Below are 20384 nucleotides of genomic sequence, written 5' to 3'. Positions count from 1 at the left end.
GAGTGCTAGTTAAAGAACAGAAGTCAGACAAGAAAAGAAACATGGCAAAATTAGATTAAAAGAAGAATATTACAGGGATGTGCTTTTAAAAAGCATATCTTTTCATAAAAAAACATGAACAGAGCAACTTCTTAGTAAAAGTGTGTTTAACTTGAGGCCTTTTATTCTTTAGGCATCTCGATGGACTCCTCAGCACAGCACACATCTCAAACTAGTGCCACTGTTTAATTATGGTGACGTAAAATATTTTCCATTTGGAACGTCATTATCAAGGCCTAACTGTAAAGTTACAAACGTTTTTTGTACGTTCCTGTTTACTGGTATGTCTTAGCAAAGGATTTATCAGGTTCCTGCCCACTTATATCAGTGTTGTGTTCAGAGCTGTAAGTCATAAACCAAAGTCTATTCGGATAAGGCAGAAATAAACATTTTTCCCGGCCTCTGTCATTGACATGTACTTTGAGCTCTTTTACGTGTCTTGAATCAGTTACTGTATTTTATATCCACCAACATATTACCTTGTGACGGCACATTGTGCTTACCAATCAGAATCATTTCTCTATCAAGTGTTGAGTATCTTCATCGTGCAAGTCGCCATGTTACTCACTGTTTAAATGTGCCTGCAGGTTTATTGATAAATTGAGAGAAATGTCTTGTACAATCACCTCCTTGTTTGAAAACTTATTCCTTGACTTTTTTCTTGTCACAATAAGTAACCTTGATCGATTTGGTTGCCACACTGGATGATAATGAGATGAGTTTGCTTAATTTGATGAAGTTAGATGGTCCTACATGGAATTCATGTTTTTTTTTTCTTTTATAAGGTCGGACCTGAACAGCAGATTGGTGTAGGAGTCACACAGATGCAAAGTTACCAGCCCTGTATGCAGTACTGTAATTGTCTGAGGATTTTGTGTCCACATTATACGACACGAAGACCCGCAGAGTTGCTAAGTGACACAGCATCATTTTAAACTCAGTATTGATGTCCTGTGTGAAGGGAATGTCATCTCTTAGTACCTATTTGTTTTACGCAACAAATGTCTATCACTGTCCTCTCAAAATAAGGGGAATTTAATGGAAAAACAAATATTTACTGGGAAAATTTTTTTAAAAATTCATATTAAGACTCTTATCAAATCTAAATTTCCTTAAAAAGTAGGAAAGCAGATGATTGGATGGACATTGTCTGTTGATATCAAATTCCCAGTGTTGTCACAGATTTGCAATTGGATTTGTGTCCAGACTTTGACTAGGCCATTCTAAAGCGGGCGTATGTTTTGCACTAAACCCTTCCATTGTAACTTTGATTGTGTGTTAGGAGTTCTTCACCTGCTTGGATGGTGAGCCTCCATCCCGTTTTGAAGTCTCCTGCATGGCAGGTTATTTTCCAGGATTGCTCCGTGTTTAACTTCACCTAATTTGTTCTCTGTAAGACTTGTAAAGCTGGGATACTGCTGCCTTAAATTTCCCAACAACTTTATCTTTGACTTGTCCTCTGCGTTCCTTGGTCTTCATGAAATTGTTTATTCACTGATGTTTTCTAACACACCTCTCATCTGCTTTCACAGAACAGCTGGGTAGAAGAACAGCTGAAAACCAAAATAAGATACTTTAAAGTGGCAAAATGTAGAGGTGCAGGACTGTATGATCATGTGAACCACATTTTTACTGCTGAGTGTTTTCTGTTTCATTAAAAGCTGAGATCCTCTGCCATTGTGTATGGACAAATATTTGATTGTGAATGAAGCTGGTGAGTACAATAGACCAGAATCCTTTGTGTGCTGACCCTTAATTAGAGCAGGCGGGCCGAAAGGAGCCCTCATTATGACACGGATCCACAGTTTCTGAACAAAACAGAGACCCACTGATTGGTTCTGAAGAGACAAATTTTAGAAAACCCTCTGGTCTCATTGGTTCTACTCAGCTGTCATTGCCATGACAACTGAGGGACCCGTTCAGAGCCTCATGTGGTTCTGGCGACCAACAAGAACGCAGAGCCAGGAATGTTCTAGTGACGAGGTTAGCCAGATGGAGCTGCAACTTTGCTGTATGGACAATGAATATTTCAGGATATACAGCTAACATCAAACCATAAGTACTGTAGGTTTAATATGATAGTTATTTTAAGCTTTTCTTTTCAATTCATTGACTATACTTTTTGATACGCTTAACCTGACATCGCTAAAAAAAAGGAAGTGGACCAGAAGCAGTGATGTTGGTTGTGTGGCTCTATGCGTGTTAATCATTTATGTTTACAGCTCTGACAGGATCATAACTGGGAGAAACAAGAACCAAAGGTCTTATCGACACATCATTTGCAAGCAAGCCCTCTGCCAATCTCACCAGGTAAGTTTGGAGCTCTACATATTAAACCTGTTTAAATTTTGTTAAAATACGAGCTTAATGATCTTATTGTCACCTTAAAGAATTTTGTTTTCACTTGTCCTTATGCGGTTCCGGAGATATCGAGATAAAATCGGTTTATTTTTATAAGCAAGTTTTGAACAATATTATTTTCAGCACCTCAGCGCTGACACATTAGACTCTTAACTCTGATCTTAGTGGACAGGAGGAAAGCTTGACTGTGGTCGGAGGTGTTAAAAGCTCAGAATTCAATTATTCACATCAAGTTTTGTAATTATCAAAATTCTTACATTGAGCGGTTCATACACAGTAGAATATTTTCTCTCTGTTTTCCACATAAAGTCAGAAACTGCTTCTTTATTGGGGAATGCTGCCAATAATTCAGCTTCACTGCAATAAATCCCTTTTAGGCGTTTTAACCATTTTCTTGCTGTCATTTGTTTGGGTGTGGCCCGACAAACATTTTGCTGTTAATTTTCAAGCTATATTAATCAAGGTAAAATGACAGTTGAGTCCTTCACTGGAGAAATTGCGGTGACAGCGTACAGTCCCTGACATCACTTATAAGATTTAAGGCCTGATGTTCTACGGACCAATGGTTAGTTTTTTTTTTTGCCTCCATCTTGGTTTTACCTTTCTTTAGTCTGAAGAAAGAACCGGTGAATCTGTTCGCTCAACTCAGAAATAAAATGTGACAAAAAGATATAGAAAAAGATATAGAAATACCTATCTACCATTACCTCAGAAAACTACAATGATAAGAGTTTTAAGAAAACTTGTCAAAATAATAGCCATGTTTTTCAGCGCAAACAAAGTCAAGACATTTTAGTCCAGACTATAAGTCATTTTAGTGGCTTAGAAACACACCAAAAGAAAAATAAATTGCTTAGACATAATTTTACTGATGTCATAAATCAAGTGAAAGGTCATTTTCTTATCATGCAATAAGATTTCTTGTTGCAAGTAGATGGAACTGCCTCCAGTACGTCAAGTAAGATGCTTCCTCATTGCCTTTTGGAACTATAAGCAACTTATTTTACGGTCTTCTTTATGGTTCACATCAATTTAGTAAGATTTTCCATTTTTTAAATTCCATTATGACACATTAACATCATTTTTGTGCCCACCCTGACCGGTCATCTCTTTATTTAACTTAGACAAGTATGAAACTGGGGGTTTTCCCCCGGAAGTTTAACTCAAACTGAGGCTCCTAACCCCAGTTACCTTCAACCACTTTCAGACATTAGCATATGTACAGTAGATATGTGGCATGTAGATGTGTTTTCATCTTTCAACCTCAGATTTGCATTCTTGAGACAGAAGAAAGCAGTCTTTTTTATGTCTATGAAGCAATTGGATTACATGTCATTGTTCTGTATAAATATGAATTTATGGAGTGCATTTAAATACAGCTATAACTTTTACTTTTCTCTTACTTCTAATTATCGTACAAAATGAACTGGTTGACAATTAACTCTATTTTTGCTAACAGCCAGAAAAGATAACTTAAAAAAAAAATAAAAGCAGTAGTTTTTCTTGCAGAATGTTAGAATGCATAACATGCTAAGCTTATTTCTGAAATACTATACATTTTATAGTATACGATTAGCTCATTTGCATTCTAACTAATGATATATGTGAACGTCAGATGTCGCTGTTGAATGTCGATGTAACATTTAGCTTGAATACAGTACCAGCTTTATTGATCTGTCCTGCTTTTTAGATTGTCTTGAATGTTGACGAGCAATAAAGCAAAACATGTTTTCCTCTTTATTTAATGATTCCTGTCATTTACAGTCATGGGTGGGCTAACAGGGTGGCTCCTATTACTGTGCCTTGTCTGCTCGTGCAAAGGTAGGCTTTCGGTTTATTACTGAATGATTATTTTTCTGTTTTATCTTGACCTTTAACATTTGATTAATATTTTTACTTAGTGGATTATTTCATAACTACCATCAAATGATGTGCCATATAAATACAGTTATTCTTAAAATTGTTATTAGTAGATTTTACATTAACATTCCCACTTGATATTCTCTCTTTGCAGCCAATTTCAGTCCTACAATTAACCAAATTGTTTTTGAAATCTGTGAGGACATTCCTGTCGGTATGTACTGTGTTTGTACTGTGCAACATTCCTTTTTAACATGTGAAAGTAATTATGTGTTCATGCATCCACTTTTTATTTCTTACACAGGTTCCGTTGCTTTTACTATATTAGCATCCGATCCAGAAGGAGATACCCTGACTTACACACTGACTGGGCCCAATGCTGGACTCTTCCGAGTTAATTCAGCAAATGGGGAGGTGACTGTGAATTCTGCCCTTGATAGAGAGGTGAGATATGAGAAAAGAAGAGAGACTTTACTTCATTAAAAATGCTCCTTTAGACTGAACACGTATATTTATTCATCCTCTATAGACCAGCGTCACAATGGCACTCGGTGTTTATGTTTCAGATGGTTCCAATACTGTGAGTTAAACTTAAGCAACTACTTATTTTCCTAAACATCAGTTTTATTTTTGTACTAAGTGTGCATCCATCCTCTCTTTCAGACACCAGGAACATTAACTTTAATATTACTGGATGCCAATGACAACAGTCCTGTATTTGAAAATCTTTCTTTTGACATGACAGTGCAAGAAGTAAGTAAATAACATTAAAACGTTATATTTGATTTAAGTTGTAGTTTTCGATCAACGAATGTAATAGATTTTAAGTCTAGTTTAGATTTTTGGAGTTACTTCTAAAGAAAAGTGTGACACTTTCTTTTGTTTAATTTGGTGTTTTCCTTCTGCTTTTAGAATACGGCTATAGGAGCGTCATTGTTTAAATTCACAGCAAGTGATCGTGATGAAGCCGATGCCGGTGTGGTTAGATACTCAATCACTGAGGTATGGTTCTGCCGTAAAGCACCTGACTTCATCTTTAATTTTCGTCTTTAATATGCTTCAAAATAAAAAAATTTGCATTCTTTCCAGATAATACCGGCGCAAGGATTTGATGTGTTTGAGATCAATGATGTTTCTGGTGAACTGACGTTAAAGGGCCAGCTTAATTACAACACACTGAGCACTTTTTATCGGCTCAGGGTTCAAGCAAGTGTGAGTATGATGCTTGAAGATATGAAATGTCATATTTCCAACAATTAAAATGAAACATACCACTTATCCAAACACAATGACTCAAATGCTGCAGTCATCTGTCTGTATCTCCAAAAGACTTTCCTTCTAAAATGACAATAAAATATTTTCGTGAGTATAACATGATTACAGGCTTCTGGGATCTGGGAACTTTAACTAAAAGAACTAATAATAATACACTACAATGAAAAATAGAATTAGAAAGCATTGTCCTATTTGTGCATTTATGGTTGTATTTAAAGCTTAAAACATCCAGAATTGTAAATGCAGTGTTCCACCATAAATAAAAATGCTTTTTCCTTTTCACATTTTCATTAAGTATCTTTAGAGAGGATTCGCTTAAGAGCTTTTAAATCATCATTTGTATCGTTATTGACAACATGGTTATTCTCATTTTATTTAATTTTCTGTAAACATTTCATCCACATGAAAGAAAAAAACTCACAAACAGTGCAAAAGTTTCTGTGTCTTTTAGATATATTTATAAATATAAATTTGACGTAATAATAAATCTGAAGCTGTGGAGTACATTAGTGTCTAAATGTAAGTTTAAGTACCTTGGCCTGCTTAAAATGTGAACCTCAACCCCAGTTTGAAGTGTTTTCCGGTTTAAAAAACGCTTGAAAATCATCCCCATATGATGATGCTGCCACCACTATGCGTTATCATGACAGTTGTGTTTCCAAAGTGACCGAATGTGAAAATGTCCAAAGGGTGTGAATACTTATGAAATGAGCATGACGACTCATTATGCTTTAATTTATTTTGTTTTAATTTAAAAATAAATTGGTGGTTATCAATTCAACTGTTATATTTATTAATAGTCACTTTGTCTCCTTCAGGATCTTGGAGGCTCTTGTACTGGGGATAAGGTTTTCCAGTCAACCAGTATTTTCTCCTTCGTGACGGTTGAGGACGTCCCAGACCTTGACCCCGTTTTCATCGGTGGTCCATATGTAGGAAGCGTTGAAGAGAATTCTCCTATGGTGAGTGTTTATTATTCACTAATAAATGTATATCCATTACAGCAACAAATAGCAAACTCTTTTTTTTTTTTTTTTTACAGTGAATTTGATTTAAATATCCATAAAACAAAGTTTGTATGAAAGTCAGAAATGCTTTGTCGCTATAAATCCTATTTGCTCCCCTTCATCAGGACACGTCTGTGTTACGAGTGACCGCCCTCGATGAGGACAAGGGAATCAATGACAATATCATCTACACCATTGAAGGTAGCTGCAAAGAATGTCACACCTTGTTATTGATGGGAATAAATAAAGTAATGTGTTTTGTTTGTTTTGTTCCTGTTTCAAAGCTTCCTCGGCTGATGGCTTGTTCAAAATCTCAGAGAATGACGGCATCATATCTGTGTCATCGGGAATTGACAGAGAAGTTACTGGTGACAAAGTAACTCTGACCGTGAAGGTAACAAACCAATAAGAATCACTTGTTAGCCTCTTTTTAAGATATGCAAAGTTAACATCAGCAGGCAAATAGGGTAATGTAGGAATTCAAGTGACAGGCACGATGATTAATGAGAATAATTTAAGACACAATTTGGGACCAAACATGAACATGTATTTGAATTAACAGGAATACCATGACAGGTTTTTGATTTCACAATAATAAATGTAATATCTTTAAATTGTTGTTGGAGAGCATTCAGTTTGAACAAAGTTATACTAATAAATCGGGCCCTAGTTTTTTGTGTTTATTTTACCAACAGATGACAAGAAATATGATAAAAAATTTTTTTTAAAAAAAAAAAACAACTAATGTCAGCTGCTTGATTTTAGGGCACCGAGTCTAAACCGAACGTCAACGGACAACCTGCCACTGCGACAGCAACCGTCGAGATCAACATCGGCGACGTCAATGACAACCCGCCTCAATTTTACAAATGCGAAGGCTCCTGTGTGCTAGAAACTCAATTCACAGGCGACGTCTTTGAACACTCATTGGGGGCAATTTCCATTGGCATGACAGTCAAAGATCTAGACAAGGTGAGAAACAAAACCAATGCCCTTTTAATAAATGGTAAGCTCAGAGCGACGACGACTGCTCTCATGTTTTACAGTTTGTGCAAACCGAGCTAACGTTGGAAGGAGAGGATAAAGACGTGTTTTCTGTGGAGCCCTCCCCTGCTGGACCAGAGAACGTCGTTCAGCTTCTTGTCAGGCAGCCTGGGAATCTAGATTTTGAAGAAAAGCAGCAAATGGTTCTTCAGGTAACAGAGAACAAATAAAAACAGAATACAGTAGTCAACCTGAGTTTTGTTTCATATGCATGTGCCACATTGCAGGTGATTGCTGTAGATAAGGAGGAACCCACTTTCCAGTCCACTGCCACGGTTACAATAATCATAAAGGACACCAACGACAACAGCCCCACGTTCCCGCACGACACGTACAAGATAAATGTGGCTGAACACTCTCCTGTTGGGACAGAGGTGGCAACAGTCACGGTAAGACCATAACCATCTGGATATTTTAATCAATCAAATTAAAAAAAAAAAAAAAATTAACTTTGGGAACATTTCCTTTGTTTTTCCAGGCAGATGATCCTGACACAATGGATGCAGGCAAAATCACCTACAGTCTTCTTCCAGAGAGCATGTATGTTTACCCTAATCACATTTATTCTGTTTAGTTTAATCTATATGACAGCTTTTTATTTTGTAATCTAACGTTGGCTATTCCAAACAACCCCACTGAGCAGTTTGAACCTGTCTTTCAGACTGCAGTACTTTGACGTTGAGAGTGACACGGGAAAAGTCTACGTGAAAAATCAGACTATCCTGGATCGCGAGCTCAGAGCTCTGTATTCAGCCACCTTGCAGGCCAGAGACACGGATGGCAAGCCCGGCACCGCGGTGCTGGAGATTACTTTGACGGACATTAATGACCAGCCACCAATCATCAACAGAGACGTGTACCGAGAGTTTGTCGTTGAGGGTGAGAAGCTTGAATTCCCGATTGAGGTAAATAGAAAGCCGACAGTAATCTTATTGTGACACTTGGCATAAAGGTCGCAACATCACAAACCTCTTTCCTGATTTAAGCTATTTTATTTGGGATTTACCTATCATTTTTATCCTAAGATGAATAATATTTTATTGCATGTTTGAACATGACTTTCAGTATAAAATGTTATTACTGTACGGTTATTTGATTTTGTTACCAATACCAGCTTCATCTCCATCTTTTCAGTGTGACTTAAGATTTAAAGAATGAATAAATAATTTAATTTTTCAAGTATCATTTAAACTACATTGTGAATGTAGTAGTGATTTTTTTTAAAAAATATGTCTATATCTGGTGCATTTGATGCACCAGATATTGATGCAGATTATTAAAAAAATGCAACTCCTTAACAGTTACTTTTGTTTTTTTCTTTTCCAGGCTACGGACAGAGATGAAGCTGGTACAGTAAACAGCCAGATTGAATTCAGCATTAAACCGAGCGCACACAGCAGCAGCTTCAGCATCAACCCAAACACCGGTGTGTTTACAAATAACGGTGAACTGGATCGGGAGGCACTGGAACCAGAACTGAATGGCAGGATAAACCTCACCGTAATAGCCACTGATAAGGGAACACCAGCGCTGTCAAGCTCCGTCTCAGTTATTATCACCGTGCAGGTAGGTGCTACAACCGTTTATGTTCACCCCGCTGCAAGTGGATAGTCGCACAAAAGCATTCATCCCCCGTAAATCACCACATTTTATCAAGATACACAAACTTAGATGTATATTATTGGGATTTAATTTGATTGAACTACCTAAAGTCACACGTAAATGTAAAGCAAAATAAAAAGATACGCTGTTTTCATCTTTTTATAAAGAAAAATTGTGAAACGCGTGGTCTGCGTTTGTATTTACCTTGCTTTACTAAAACACCTCTAAATAATATCCAGGAAAACCAATCGCTTTACGAGGTCACCTAACTAGTAAACAGCAATAGTCTACGCTGCAATTAATTTATTATACATATATCTGTCGTCGTAAGGCCTCTGATTTTTTTCCCACCACTAAAGTAGATTCATTTTACATCCAGCTTTAACATAGAAATAGAGTCAATTTAAATCAATCGTACAAACACAAACATAGGGAAACAGTGGACAAATGCATGCCACACATTTCCTAAATGCTTCACATTTATGCACTGGTTTGTGTTGATCTATCCTAAAATTTCCATAAAATACAGCAAAGTGTGTGTATTTTCCATGATAAAAGAGGAATAAATTCAGTGGGTATGAATAATTATGCAAGACACAGAACTTGAAGGCTCACGTTTCCTTTCTGATGGACCTTAGGACATCAATGACAACGCCCCAACTTTCAAAGCATCAACCTACAGTTTTTCTGTTAAAGAAGGAGAAAAGGGCAAGTATTACAGCTTAAAACCATTTGCTTCATCCCTAACTACGTTGCAGGATTATAACATTTGTACTCATTCATTCAATCAGGCGCATCTGCGGGTTTCATTTACGCCGAGGATCTGGACCAAAGCGCCGAATTCAACCGCATTTCTTTCAGCATCATCGATGGGAGCTTTGGCAGCTTCATTGTTCGAACCTCGGCAGAGGAGAAGGGTTACAGCGGCAACATCATGGTAGACCCGGACATCGAGCTCGACTATGAGACGGCACTCAAGACGTTCACGTTGCGGGTGGAAGCTGCAGATCTGGAGCTGGAGAAAGCTTCGGCGGTGGTGGAGGTGAATGTGTTGGATGTGAACGACGAAAGACCAGAGTTCACGTCAGTCCGAGGCGTTTCTGTGGAGGAGAACGCCGCCACAGATGTGCTTGTCGGGACGTTCGTAGCTCAGGACAAAGACACCAACCATTCACTGGTGTATGAGCTGGAATCTGTCAATTGCAAGTGCAGCGGCGAACTGGAACCCTGCAGCTGGTTCACCCTCGACCCGAATGGGGATGTTAGAGTCGGTCCAGCAGACCCTCTGGATTATGAAGAATGTGACCAAGCTGTGGTAAAGGCTCAGGTGGTGGACTTGTTCACGGAAAAGGGAGAGAACAACAGCGTTACGCCAGGTCAGGACTGAGTTGTTCACAATTTTATCTCAGTGTCAGAAAGTTGAAATTATAGTCCAATGTTGACTTCATGAAACCTAAAAAATTGTTAAAGTCTTTCCTGCTGGATCTTTCCAGGAGAAATGGTGATCAACATTGAAGACATTAATGACAACAGTCCTGAATTTATTTACTCCGACTCTGTATATGGTGAGTAATGCTTTGAGAATAAATGATTATAAGTAACTATTTTCAAATGTTAGAAAGTTAGTAAGCATATTTAAATAGTTCATATCTAACAAATCACACACAATGAACCAAGAGAAGACAGAATATTAGACTTGATCATTTATGTGGTAAGAAAAATATCACAAGAAATGTCTTTTATATTGCTTTTTAGGGTTTGTTGGTTCCTAGGTGTTTTTTTTTTCATTACACTCAGTTACTAACAACTCAGATGGATTTATATACTTTTACAAATGTTGCTGTAAATAATTTTATATAAAACAAATAAATAGCATATTTAACTAAGTAATACATGACATATTTGGACAAAGATGTAGAAAGATTTCCAGGCATCCAAATTTTGGTCTTTGACATTTTCTGACATACATAAGAATTGTACAAGTCATAGCTTCAAGCTATTTTTTTAAAAATAGTTAATACTTTTAAAAAATGGATTGTCTCCATCTTATCTTGCTGCTTTAGTTGTGGTGTCAGAAAGTGCCAGCAAAGGAACATCAGTTGCAGGAGTCACAGTGAGTATAGCTGAACAACAAATCATAACCAACTTGTTTCTGACAAGTTATAGCAATTATCTCTAGATGCTTAATTGAGCTTCTGTTTCTGCTCCCAGGCTTCAGACCGGGACTCTGGAGAGAACAGGGTGATCAAATTTAAAGTAGAAACAGTTCAATTTGAGAACAGGCTCACAAACACTACCACCACTACCAGGGTCCTGTTTGAGGCCGTCACTACACAACAACAAAATATCTACATTGGGATTATTCAGTAAGTGCAAAAAACCATACCAGAGCATTTTGACTCCAAATCAACAGCTGCTTAGCATATTAAGTCAGACGTTACTTGTTGATGACTTGGAACTCGTTGTGTGATTGCTGTACTTGTTTTGTCCTCTCCCATCAGAACTACAGAAGGTCTTGATCTGACACTGAAAGGGAAATATTTGGTAACGGTATCTGCAACGGATACTGGCGGCCTTTCCTCCACCGCCGTCCTGGAGGTGAGGGACTGGATGCGAATTCACGACTCTCAGAGAAACATCGTGCAAACACGACGCGGGGTTTAAAATGTCTGCGTTTCCACTTCTGTGTTATCTTTGTTTTTGTTTTTCAGATTTTCACCATTGATGAGGGCTTCCGAACTGAACTCCAGTTTAGAACTACAGTGAGTGAGGTCGAACAGGCACTCAGTGAGATCAGAAGGTGAATTTCTTTTGTCAATACTTTTTGTTTTTTTTGAAGCTATGAAAACTGTAATATTATGTATATATATATATATGAAAAAAAAAACCTTTGATTTAATTACTTAATCTCCTTCAGGGAGCTCTCAGCAGCCACCGGCGCTGCAGTTGACATCGTTTCAATCAAAGACCAGCCTTCAACATCCAGGTAAAAATAATTTTTTTACAGCTATTATCATAGTAAAGTCACTGGCCAAAACAAACAAAAAACTAAACAAAAAATGCTTTTTTTAAATATATATAGATATTGATCACTAGGTGGTGACAAAGATCCTATTAACAAAGCACATCACAACATGCAATAATGATTTAAGAAATTGAGCTTTCATATTAGATTCATATTGGATGAAATAATGTGATAATATGTTTCTTTTCTCCTTTCTCTTCTCAGGAATGCCGCACAGTCTTTTATGGTGGCATATTTCATCTTTTTGAACGGAACAGCTCTTACTTCTTCAGAAGTAGAAAAGAAGCTTTCTGATCAAAATCATTTTCCTCAGCTGTATGCACTGGGCCTGATAAATATTGTAAGCATATTCGGCTTCAGAATCTGCGTTCCTAAAAGTGATGCTGCTTTTCTCTCAAGTGATGAACAACAAGTAAAAATGTAAGCTTCAATCGCTACAGATAATGCTGATGAGTTTCCTAAATTTATTTCAGGGTAGCATTCCCGTCACTGAAACAAAACCGGATCCCGTGGTGTACGGTCTGCTGGGAATGGTTGGCGGTCTCGTCATTATACTGGTTATACTCACGACCTCGCTTTTGTGCACTCGCCGAAAGTAAGAGAAAGACATTTAGCAGGGCGAATAATTAGCCGGAAAACTTGATATTAATGCAACTTTTTTCCGCATCACAGCTTCAGAAGGAAGCTGAAAGCAGCGAATGCCATGAAATCTTCAACTATGTTGAACTCTGACAACCAGAAAGGTGGCGCTGTCGTGCCTGGGACCAACAAGTACACCATGGAAGGGTGAGCCCATTAACAAGATGAAGAAATTCGTCCAGTTTACCACAAAATATACAGAGTCACTGTACATACAGTGTGGGGGCCCCATATGGGGTTTTCTGGCCTTGAAAGAGCCAATCAAAGAGGACTTTTTCTGTGGGACCCAATTGAGTTGACTAAATAAAAGCCATATTGGCTAAACTGTTGTAAGAACATATATTTATTTAAGGAGGGTAGAATTTTGAGTAGAAATTATATATGTTTAAGATAATGAAATTTGATTAATTTATTCACTTTAATGAATTAGCTGCTAACATTTTCTCTGATGTTAATATACACTTTGAAGACAACAGACAATACTTGTCCATTTACATTTTATTAAATAAATAACAGCTTCACAAACAGTTTATTAACAAATGGAAACTGGCATGTATTTAAAGTTCTCAGTCCAGAAATGTCTTCCTTGACTTAAAAATGATCCATACCTCTGGTAGATTAAAGTAATCGTTTAAATTTAGCAATTTGTTTACTCTGACTGGAAGGAGCTTCAGCATTTTGTAGAGTCCAGAGATCTGAATGAATCTGATAGAGAGAGAGAACAATCTAAAAAAAAGGCCCTTCAGCCATGCACTTAGAGCTCATCAGCAAACACAAATCAGTAAAAACGTGCAAAAATCTGGAGTGCAATTTTAAGCGGGAAATGTTTGGTTGCTGTAATATCAAAACACAATTTTCCATGAACGTTTGAGAAGGTTATGAGTGCAATTTTGCTATCAAAATGTAAATGAAACTGACACTACTTTTCCATTGTTGAGTATATTTGAGGGATGCCTGTCTCAAACAAACTTACTGGTTGAAATTGTCTAAAATTGCTGGTGGAATAAACAATTTTCATTTGCAGCATATAAACTAAGATCGGTCAACACCAATGTCACCCTTACCGTTCTCTGAATACAATTTTAAAAAATTAGGATAAAACTTGACTGAACAAATATCTTCATTTAAATTCTAATGAATTTAAATTCGTTTCTCTGAACATTTCTTAATGTTCAGAGAATTTTCAAAATATTACATTCTGAATAGCATAAACATTAACAAACTGCAATTTTTTAAACTTAAGGGCTTAATGCTTAATGCATAGTGTTTCTTTAGATCAGATTTGCTACAAAAATAACATGGCTAATATTGTTGAGATTTCATTATTATTTACAAACTAATATGCTTCGCTGTGAATATGTTAATGGCTACAAATTACTACCAGCCAGATTAACTGTAAATAGTGTGGTGTATATCTCTTAATTTTTGTCTTTGTTCTGTTTTCCGTTGCTAACCATTACTCTGCTGCAGTGCCAACCCAGTGTTAAACCTGAACATCTCCTCAGCTATAGCCTTGGACTTGGATTTAAATGAAGAAAGCTCAGATGCAGACAAATCCAGGTAAAAGAAATTTCATAAAAAATCTACTTTACCATCAGAATTTGTCCTCTAATCTATGGCAGTTCTGGTTTTTGAGCTGGGATGGCTTCCAGGTGAACATATTGTCACTGTGTGCTCCCAGCGGCATGTTTGGACAAAATGTTTGGCTTTTTGCTTCCAGCCATACCATGAGACATATGTTCAAATCAAAAAACTAAATTGAACGCTAAAAACATATCCTCCTAACTGTTTGACAATTTTTTTTTCCCTTAAAGCCTCAGTTCCCTGGATCACAACTATGACATTGTTGGAAATTTTGAAGATGATGAGAAGGTGAGTTTGCGTCTTAAAGTCTATCTTGACTTGGACTCATTAATTGTAATATTGATTGATTCCAATTTGCTTATTATATTACAGAAGGGTATCATGTGGGACAAAGACGTCGATGACTCGTATCAGTACAATGAACCTCTGGGTGCAGCGCTCGCCCAGTTGGATCACAATAAGGAAAGAAGCACAGCCCACACTGACCTTGGGGTTAACAACCCGATGTTTGACACAACAGATCTGTAACATTAAACAGAGTAACAGCGACGGACAAAATCATCCAAAAAAAATCCAAATCAAACGCAGCTACTGCCTTCAAAAAGGTCTTTCATATGAAAACTGGAATGTAAACTTAAGTAAGTCTGTAAGGAGTAATATAAATACACTTGTAAGCAACAGTTTTTACACATAACTCGTGACTGTTTAAACATTTTCTCCGTAAAAACAAATAAGTAAAACCATTAGGATTGGATTTTGACTCAATTCTGCTTTCCAGACATTTTAAACGTCAGCCCTGGCGTTGAACGTAAGATCTGCGCATAAATGACAAAAACATACAGTTTCTAGATTGTTTATTTGATAAGTTTTTCAGTTTTAAAGATGTAGGTTGTAGAGTCTTGTTCAGAAAACACCAGAGAAAAACAAGGAATGAATAAATAGGCATTGGCAGTATGTCAAACTCGTGGCATGTAACGATAAAAGCAAAATCTCTTCCAAAAAGGCTGATTCTGATAAGCAATTTGTACAGCAAAGCATGCAAAACTTTTTTTTTTTTGCACACAGAATCACTTTAACACACCATGTTAATTTTCCTTGCAGCTGATGCTACAAAATGAATACAATTGAAAAACAAGAAAATACAAGAATGCAATGTCTGTGTATGTTTGAAATCCTTATTTATTAGTCAGTGGAAATCTTTCTCTGATTGTCAATGTTTACCTTTGAGTTCGATGCATTCGCTCGTGGAATGCTTTCTGCAAACTGCTAATGGAAAAAAAATATATATATATTTTAATTCTTGCTGACAACTTAATGAATGTATTAAATGTGCGATCTGTGAATAAAGGTGGTTTGCTTGTATGTGGCTCTTGAGGAATTTTAATGTGAGAACACTAACACGGCACTCATTTCTGAAATAAAACACACTTAGAATCAAGTTTCAAAGCAAATTTTACAGCTGAAATACTTTTCATTGTATTTTAACACAATAATGAGAGATGGCTAAGCATACTCATTCTTAAATTAAAATATGAGTTACACAAAAGCCTGGGAAATATTATGCACATACATCAAGATTAACTATGTAACTCTAAATTCTCATAAATGTCATAAAAATCACCTCTGCACTGAACTGACAGGACATAAAAACCGTCCTCACCTCTCTCAGCTTCAGTATCATGAGCCAGAGGAAAGAAAAGCTTGTTGCCATGGCGTCACTTGTCTGAGGTGCATTAAAAAATATCAATAGCTCAAATGACTCACTGGATGACTGAATGGGCTGAGCAGAAAAAAAGAAAAACAAAAAATAAAAAAGCAAAGCTAACAATGACACTGATGCATCACACTCATAGTAACTCCACTAAACCCGACAATCTGTTAAAGTGACGTCACAGCAACTTTTACTAAAAGAACAACGACAAAATAAAGTAGTATGGCTGCTTCTTGATGCTCCGTGGCTCAGTCCGTATATGCTTTTTTGAGACTGTTTGTCTCGTGTGAGGGTGTGATTCGTTTCTCACCCCGTCCAACACTATAAACTCAAGCTGTGGTAAATCAGAGTATCACAGCCACGCAGATCAGATGGGATTTTTTTTCCTCCGGCCAGCTGTTGTGATCCAAGCCCGCCTCCTCCGTCATTCGGTAGTGTGAGCTTTGGAGCAGCAGTGTGGCTGCTGTACGTTCTCCATCAACAGCCGGAAGGGGTTCCTCCTGCGCCGGCTTGCTTTTCCATCGTGCTCCCCTTTCTTCCGGCCCCGGCGCTTGCCTGAACCCCCGCAACCCGGCTCTGGAGGCAGGGGGGATGCTGCTGGGTTGAGTGGAGGTGGCGGAGGCATGGCGGTCAGCTGTTTCTGTTTCTGTACCTGCTTCTCCAGGTGTTTCTGGATGGCGGAGCCCAGCACGGCAACTTCCACCACGGCACCGTACACCTCCCAGGTCATCCCTTTCTCGTCCCAGCTCACTTCCTGCACTGGTTCCTCACACTTCTCCTCATCTTTTTCCTTGCAGTTTTCCACATCCTTACTGTCCTCCCCTACACTTTCTTTCTGGGTTAATTTCTCCACCTCTTTGGGTACTTCCTTCGTATTCTCTATGAGCTGTTCTCTATTTTCCTCCTCCTTCTCCTCCACTATCTTCTCTTCGATGCTCACTTCCTTCTTTATCTCTGGAAAAGTTGTGGCGACTGGAGTTCTCGGAGTCATGGGCGCTGTAGCAACGGAGCGAAACTCTACCTGCTGACCCACCCTCATCTCAGCATCTTTTGTTTCTGTGCCCACACCTACACATTTCCCAAGGGAGCTGGGGAAGTAGAAGGCTTGGTCCCCCTCAGGAGGGGTCATGGGACTGGTGGCCACAGACTGACACTGCACCACCTCCAGGCTCACTTGTGTTCGGATGTTGTGGCAGCCGAAAGGAGCTGGGGATTCAGGGATTGGAGATTTTGGCACGGATACATCTTTCAGGTCCACTCCTGCACCTTTGTGAGCCATGACCTCTGAATTATCGGGTTCAGTGCAAACGTTTGTTTTCCCAGGTAGTTTTTGTGGCTGCTTTGGGCTTGATTTCTCCTGAGCATGATCAGGAGCTACTGTGGAGGCTGTTTCTTTTCTGTCCTCACTCTTTATACTGCTGATGTTTTCTTCACCTTTCTCAGTTTCTTCTATTTTCACCATGTCAGGCTCCACGGTCTGAAAATGTGACTCAGCTTCCTCGTCATTGTTGCCATAGTGAGTGACCAAGATTGTAATGTCTTGATCCATGCTCCCCATCTTCTGCTGCTTGCATTGCTGGGTACTGTCCTCACAGGTCCCCTGGGAATGTGTTACAGCAGTAGCCAGACCACTGGTGGAACTCGCTACAGGTTCATATGAACTCAAGCCTTTAGCACATTTCAAAGATTCGTCGTTTTTTGACAATTCTTCGGTACATTTTGTCGTTGCGCAACTCTTCTTTTGACCAGTCTCCCTTTGCTTCTCCTCCTTTTTCGTTTTCTCCTCCTTTTGCCCCGTCCCTCTTCCAACGAGCACTGGGAAAGCCGTGCTTGATGGGGTCTTTGGCGTCATGGGGGATGTGGCGACAGAGCAGAACTCCACTTGTTGACCAACCTGCAGTACATCATCATGGGTTCCAGCAGCGGACGCAACAGGACGAGCTCCGTGTTTCCCAAAATTGCTTGGGAAAAAGAAGGAATGATCTCCTTCAGGAGGAGTCATGGGGCTGGTGGCAACCGAGCAGCACTGGGCCACTTCAAGGCTCACTTGCGTGCGCATGTGTTGCTGCCCAAAAGGGGCTGGAGAGCGAGGGTCGGAGGGGTCAGGAGTTGATGGCACAGGAACAAAGATGTTCACAACATCTGTTCCGTTCCCTTTGTCAAGGGCCACGTTTTCACCTTCAGCATCTCCGTTACCCTGGTTGTTAGTAGAGACTGTGGCTTCATTTTGCGTAGCTACAGTTTGCAGGGTCACAGGCATGTCATCAGGCTGTGCACAGTCCTTAACTGGCTCAAAGACCGATGGGTCAGTGCTTTTACTATCGACTCTGCAAAGCTCTGTATCTCTGGATTTTAGAGTTTTCTCACTATTCCCAACAGAGCTGGCATCCATGTGGCGTTTCGACTGACAGTCCTCTGAAGCTGTTGACTCTTGACATGTGCGTAAGGGACATCCCTCTGCGGCAGCGCTGCTGTCTGAGTCTTCCGAAAGTCCTTCATTATTTGTCTTCTCGCAAGGCTGGCGGTCCTCCCTGAGAGCTCGCTTCTCATCCTTAAGGCTTCCCATTCTGTCTCTTTGGTAAGGTGGTGAGATAACCTGAGGGGCATAACACGGCACAGACACACTGTTTGTGCAAACTGTAACCAGAGACCAACCCACGCATAAGCGGAGGAGAAAACAATAGCTTCATCTTTATACAAAAACACATTTTCTGCGATACAGAAATTGTCATAAAATCATTGTTGCTACTTTCTGGAAATGTGGGGGTTATTTTAGCATAAAAGATACTTTTGGTAAACTCTTTTATTTAAACTACTAATATACCACGAATTCCTCTCCCACTGTGTGATTCGATACTAAGCCTTTCAGCTTAAGAAGGCATCGACATACCTCACATTTGAATTCTGTTTTAGTTTTATCTCATCACGAAACGCTACATACCATGCAGAGGAATCCAAATTTAACCAACTAGAAGAAAGAATGAGCAAACGGCTGAAAATGTAGCGCAGAGACCTACCTCAGCAGCAAAGTCCGACCTTTTTGCAACACTTCTTCAGAACTGGGTCAAACATGGCAAAAATCTCAAACCCCTGAGTGAGAGCAACATCTGTCCGTGCATCTCTCCTCCCCCCCCCCCAGTCTGATTGATTCTGATTGCACAGGCTACCCAGTTTGTCTCTAGAAGAATCTATCTAAGGCAATCCTCGCTCTTTCAGGCTGTGGCTGTCTATGAGAGAGGGGAGAAAAAAAGCTTCACATTTCCAGTTTCCCTGGAAACCAGCTTTGAGCCCTGGTAACCGAGTGGTAATGTAATGACAAAATCTGTGCTCTGCTTTCTAGTCATATGTAAATCACTGTAATTAACCACAGGTTCTCACCGCCACACAATGGCGGACGGCAAGGGGACAGATAAACTTTTGATCTGGGAGAAGTGGCTTTTCACATTAGAGAAGGCACTTGTGATGAGAAGCTCATGCCAAAGAAAGCCGGTGGGACGCAAAAGTGTGTAAAACGTGTGTTCCAGTAAAACATTTATCTGTGAATGTTTGCGAGGCCACGTGTTTGCAAGCTCTCAGTGTGATATGAGAAGATTAATTGCAAAAATTCCTGAAAAAGTCATTCCCATTGACATTTTGTATAGATATAATATGTAAGATATAAGAGGAATTTTCTTCTGCTTCCAAAATACAATAAGACAGAAGATCATTTCAGCTAGAAGGAGCCTGGAGGAAGCAGCGATGAGCCTCCCACACAAACCAAGGCTTTCATCCTGTTCACCCTTATCCCTTTATTCCAACATTGCAAGCGGAATCGCTTTGTAATTCTCATAAAGGTTTCATGTATTATTTTGGATGTATATGTATGTTGAGTTTTTCAAACAACAACAAAGACAACCTTCCCCCGTCTTGGTTTGTACCGTAGCTGTGAGCATGGCAGGAACAGCACGTACTGGCAGAAAGGAGGCTCGCTCTCAATTCGAAGGCCACAACCAATCACACACCGGCCCCGAGTTCTGTTGCCTAGCGACGATGTAGCGCGACGGAGGGAGGTGTGTGGCTGAGCACTAAGGTAGACGAGCTCTGGTCGGACTCCCATCGGGAGCTATCGGCCCGCCAAAGGCCATCTCCTCAGCGATGTGCCGGTAATGATGACCGTGGTGATTCAGTGATGAGTGCTTCTACAGGTAGCAGCGGTGTTAGCTGCACAGTGGGGGTAGCACGTTTCGTGAGCCTTAGG

The 20384-nt window shown here is 39.2% G+C and overlaps 2 protein-coding genes across 2 annotated transcripts; one reads left to right on the top strand and one right to left on the bottom strand.

The window, feature by feature from the left end:
- Nucleotides 1-2277: 2277 nt before the first annotated feature.
- On the top strand, nucleotides 2278-15798 carry cdhr2 (cadherin related family member 2). The gene is made up of 31 exons (XM_014470695.2): nucleotides 2278-2349; nucleotides 4165-4221; nucleotides 4415-4474; nucleotides 4565-4704; nucleotides 4790-4840; nucleotides 4924-5013; nucleotides 5173-5262; nucleotides 5350-5472; nucleotides 6354-6497; nucleotides 6668-6743; nucleotides 6827-6936; nucleotides 7308-7514; nucleotides 7589-7738; nucleotides 7814-7975; nucleotides 8065-8126; nucleotides 8248-8491; nucleotides 8913-9152; nucleotides 9827-9896; nucleotides 9980-10564; nucleotides 10682-10753; nucleotides 11252-11301; nucleotides 11400-11554; nucleotides 11690-11786; nucleotides 11900-11988; nucleotides 12106-12174; nucleotides 12418-12553; nucleotides 12687-12808; nucleotides 12886-12999; nucleotides 14323-14412; nucleotides 14667-14724; nucleotides 14809-15798. Exons 2-31 carry the CDS (start codon nucleotides 4167-4169, stop codon nucleotides 14962-14964), a joined length of 3867 nt encoding a protein of 1288 aa, XP_014326181.1. The 5' UTR covers nucleotides 2278-2349; nucleotides 4165-4166; the 3' UTR covers nucleotides 14965-15798.
- On the bottom strand, nucleotides 15450-19374 carry gprin1 (G protein regulated inducer of neurite outgrowth 1). Its single transcript, XM_005795411.3, has 2 exons — nucleotides 19165-19374; nucleotides 15450-18743 (listed from the first exon to the last, which is right to left on the bottom strand). Exon 2 carries the CDS (start codon nucleotides 18711-18713, stop codon nucleotides 16572-16574), a length of 2142 nt encoding a protein of 713 aa, XP_005795468.1. The 5' UTR covers nucleotides 18714-18743; nucleotides 19165-19374; the 3' UTR covers nucleotides 15450-16571.
- Nucleotides 19375-20384: the final 1010 nt, after the last annotated feature.

This window comes from Xiphophorus maculatus, chromosome 23 (assembly GCF_002775205.1).
Source record: "Xiphophorus maculatus strain JP 163 A chromosome 23, X_maculatus-5.0-male, whole genome shotgun sequence".
NCBI classification, from domain to species: domain Eukaryota; kingdom Metazoa; phylum Chordata; class Actinopteri; order Cyprinodontiformes; family Poeciliidae; genus Xiphophorus; species Xiphophorus maculatus.
The sequence above is the reverse complement of the archived record's forward strand: the minus strand, read 5'-3'. Positions and strand labels throughout refer to the sequence as shown.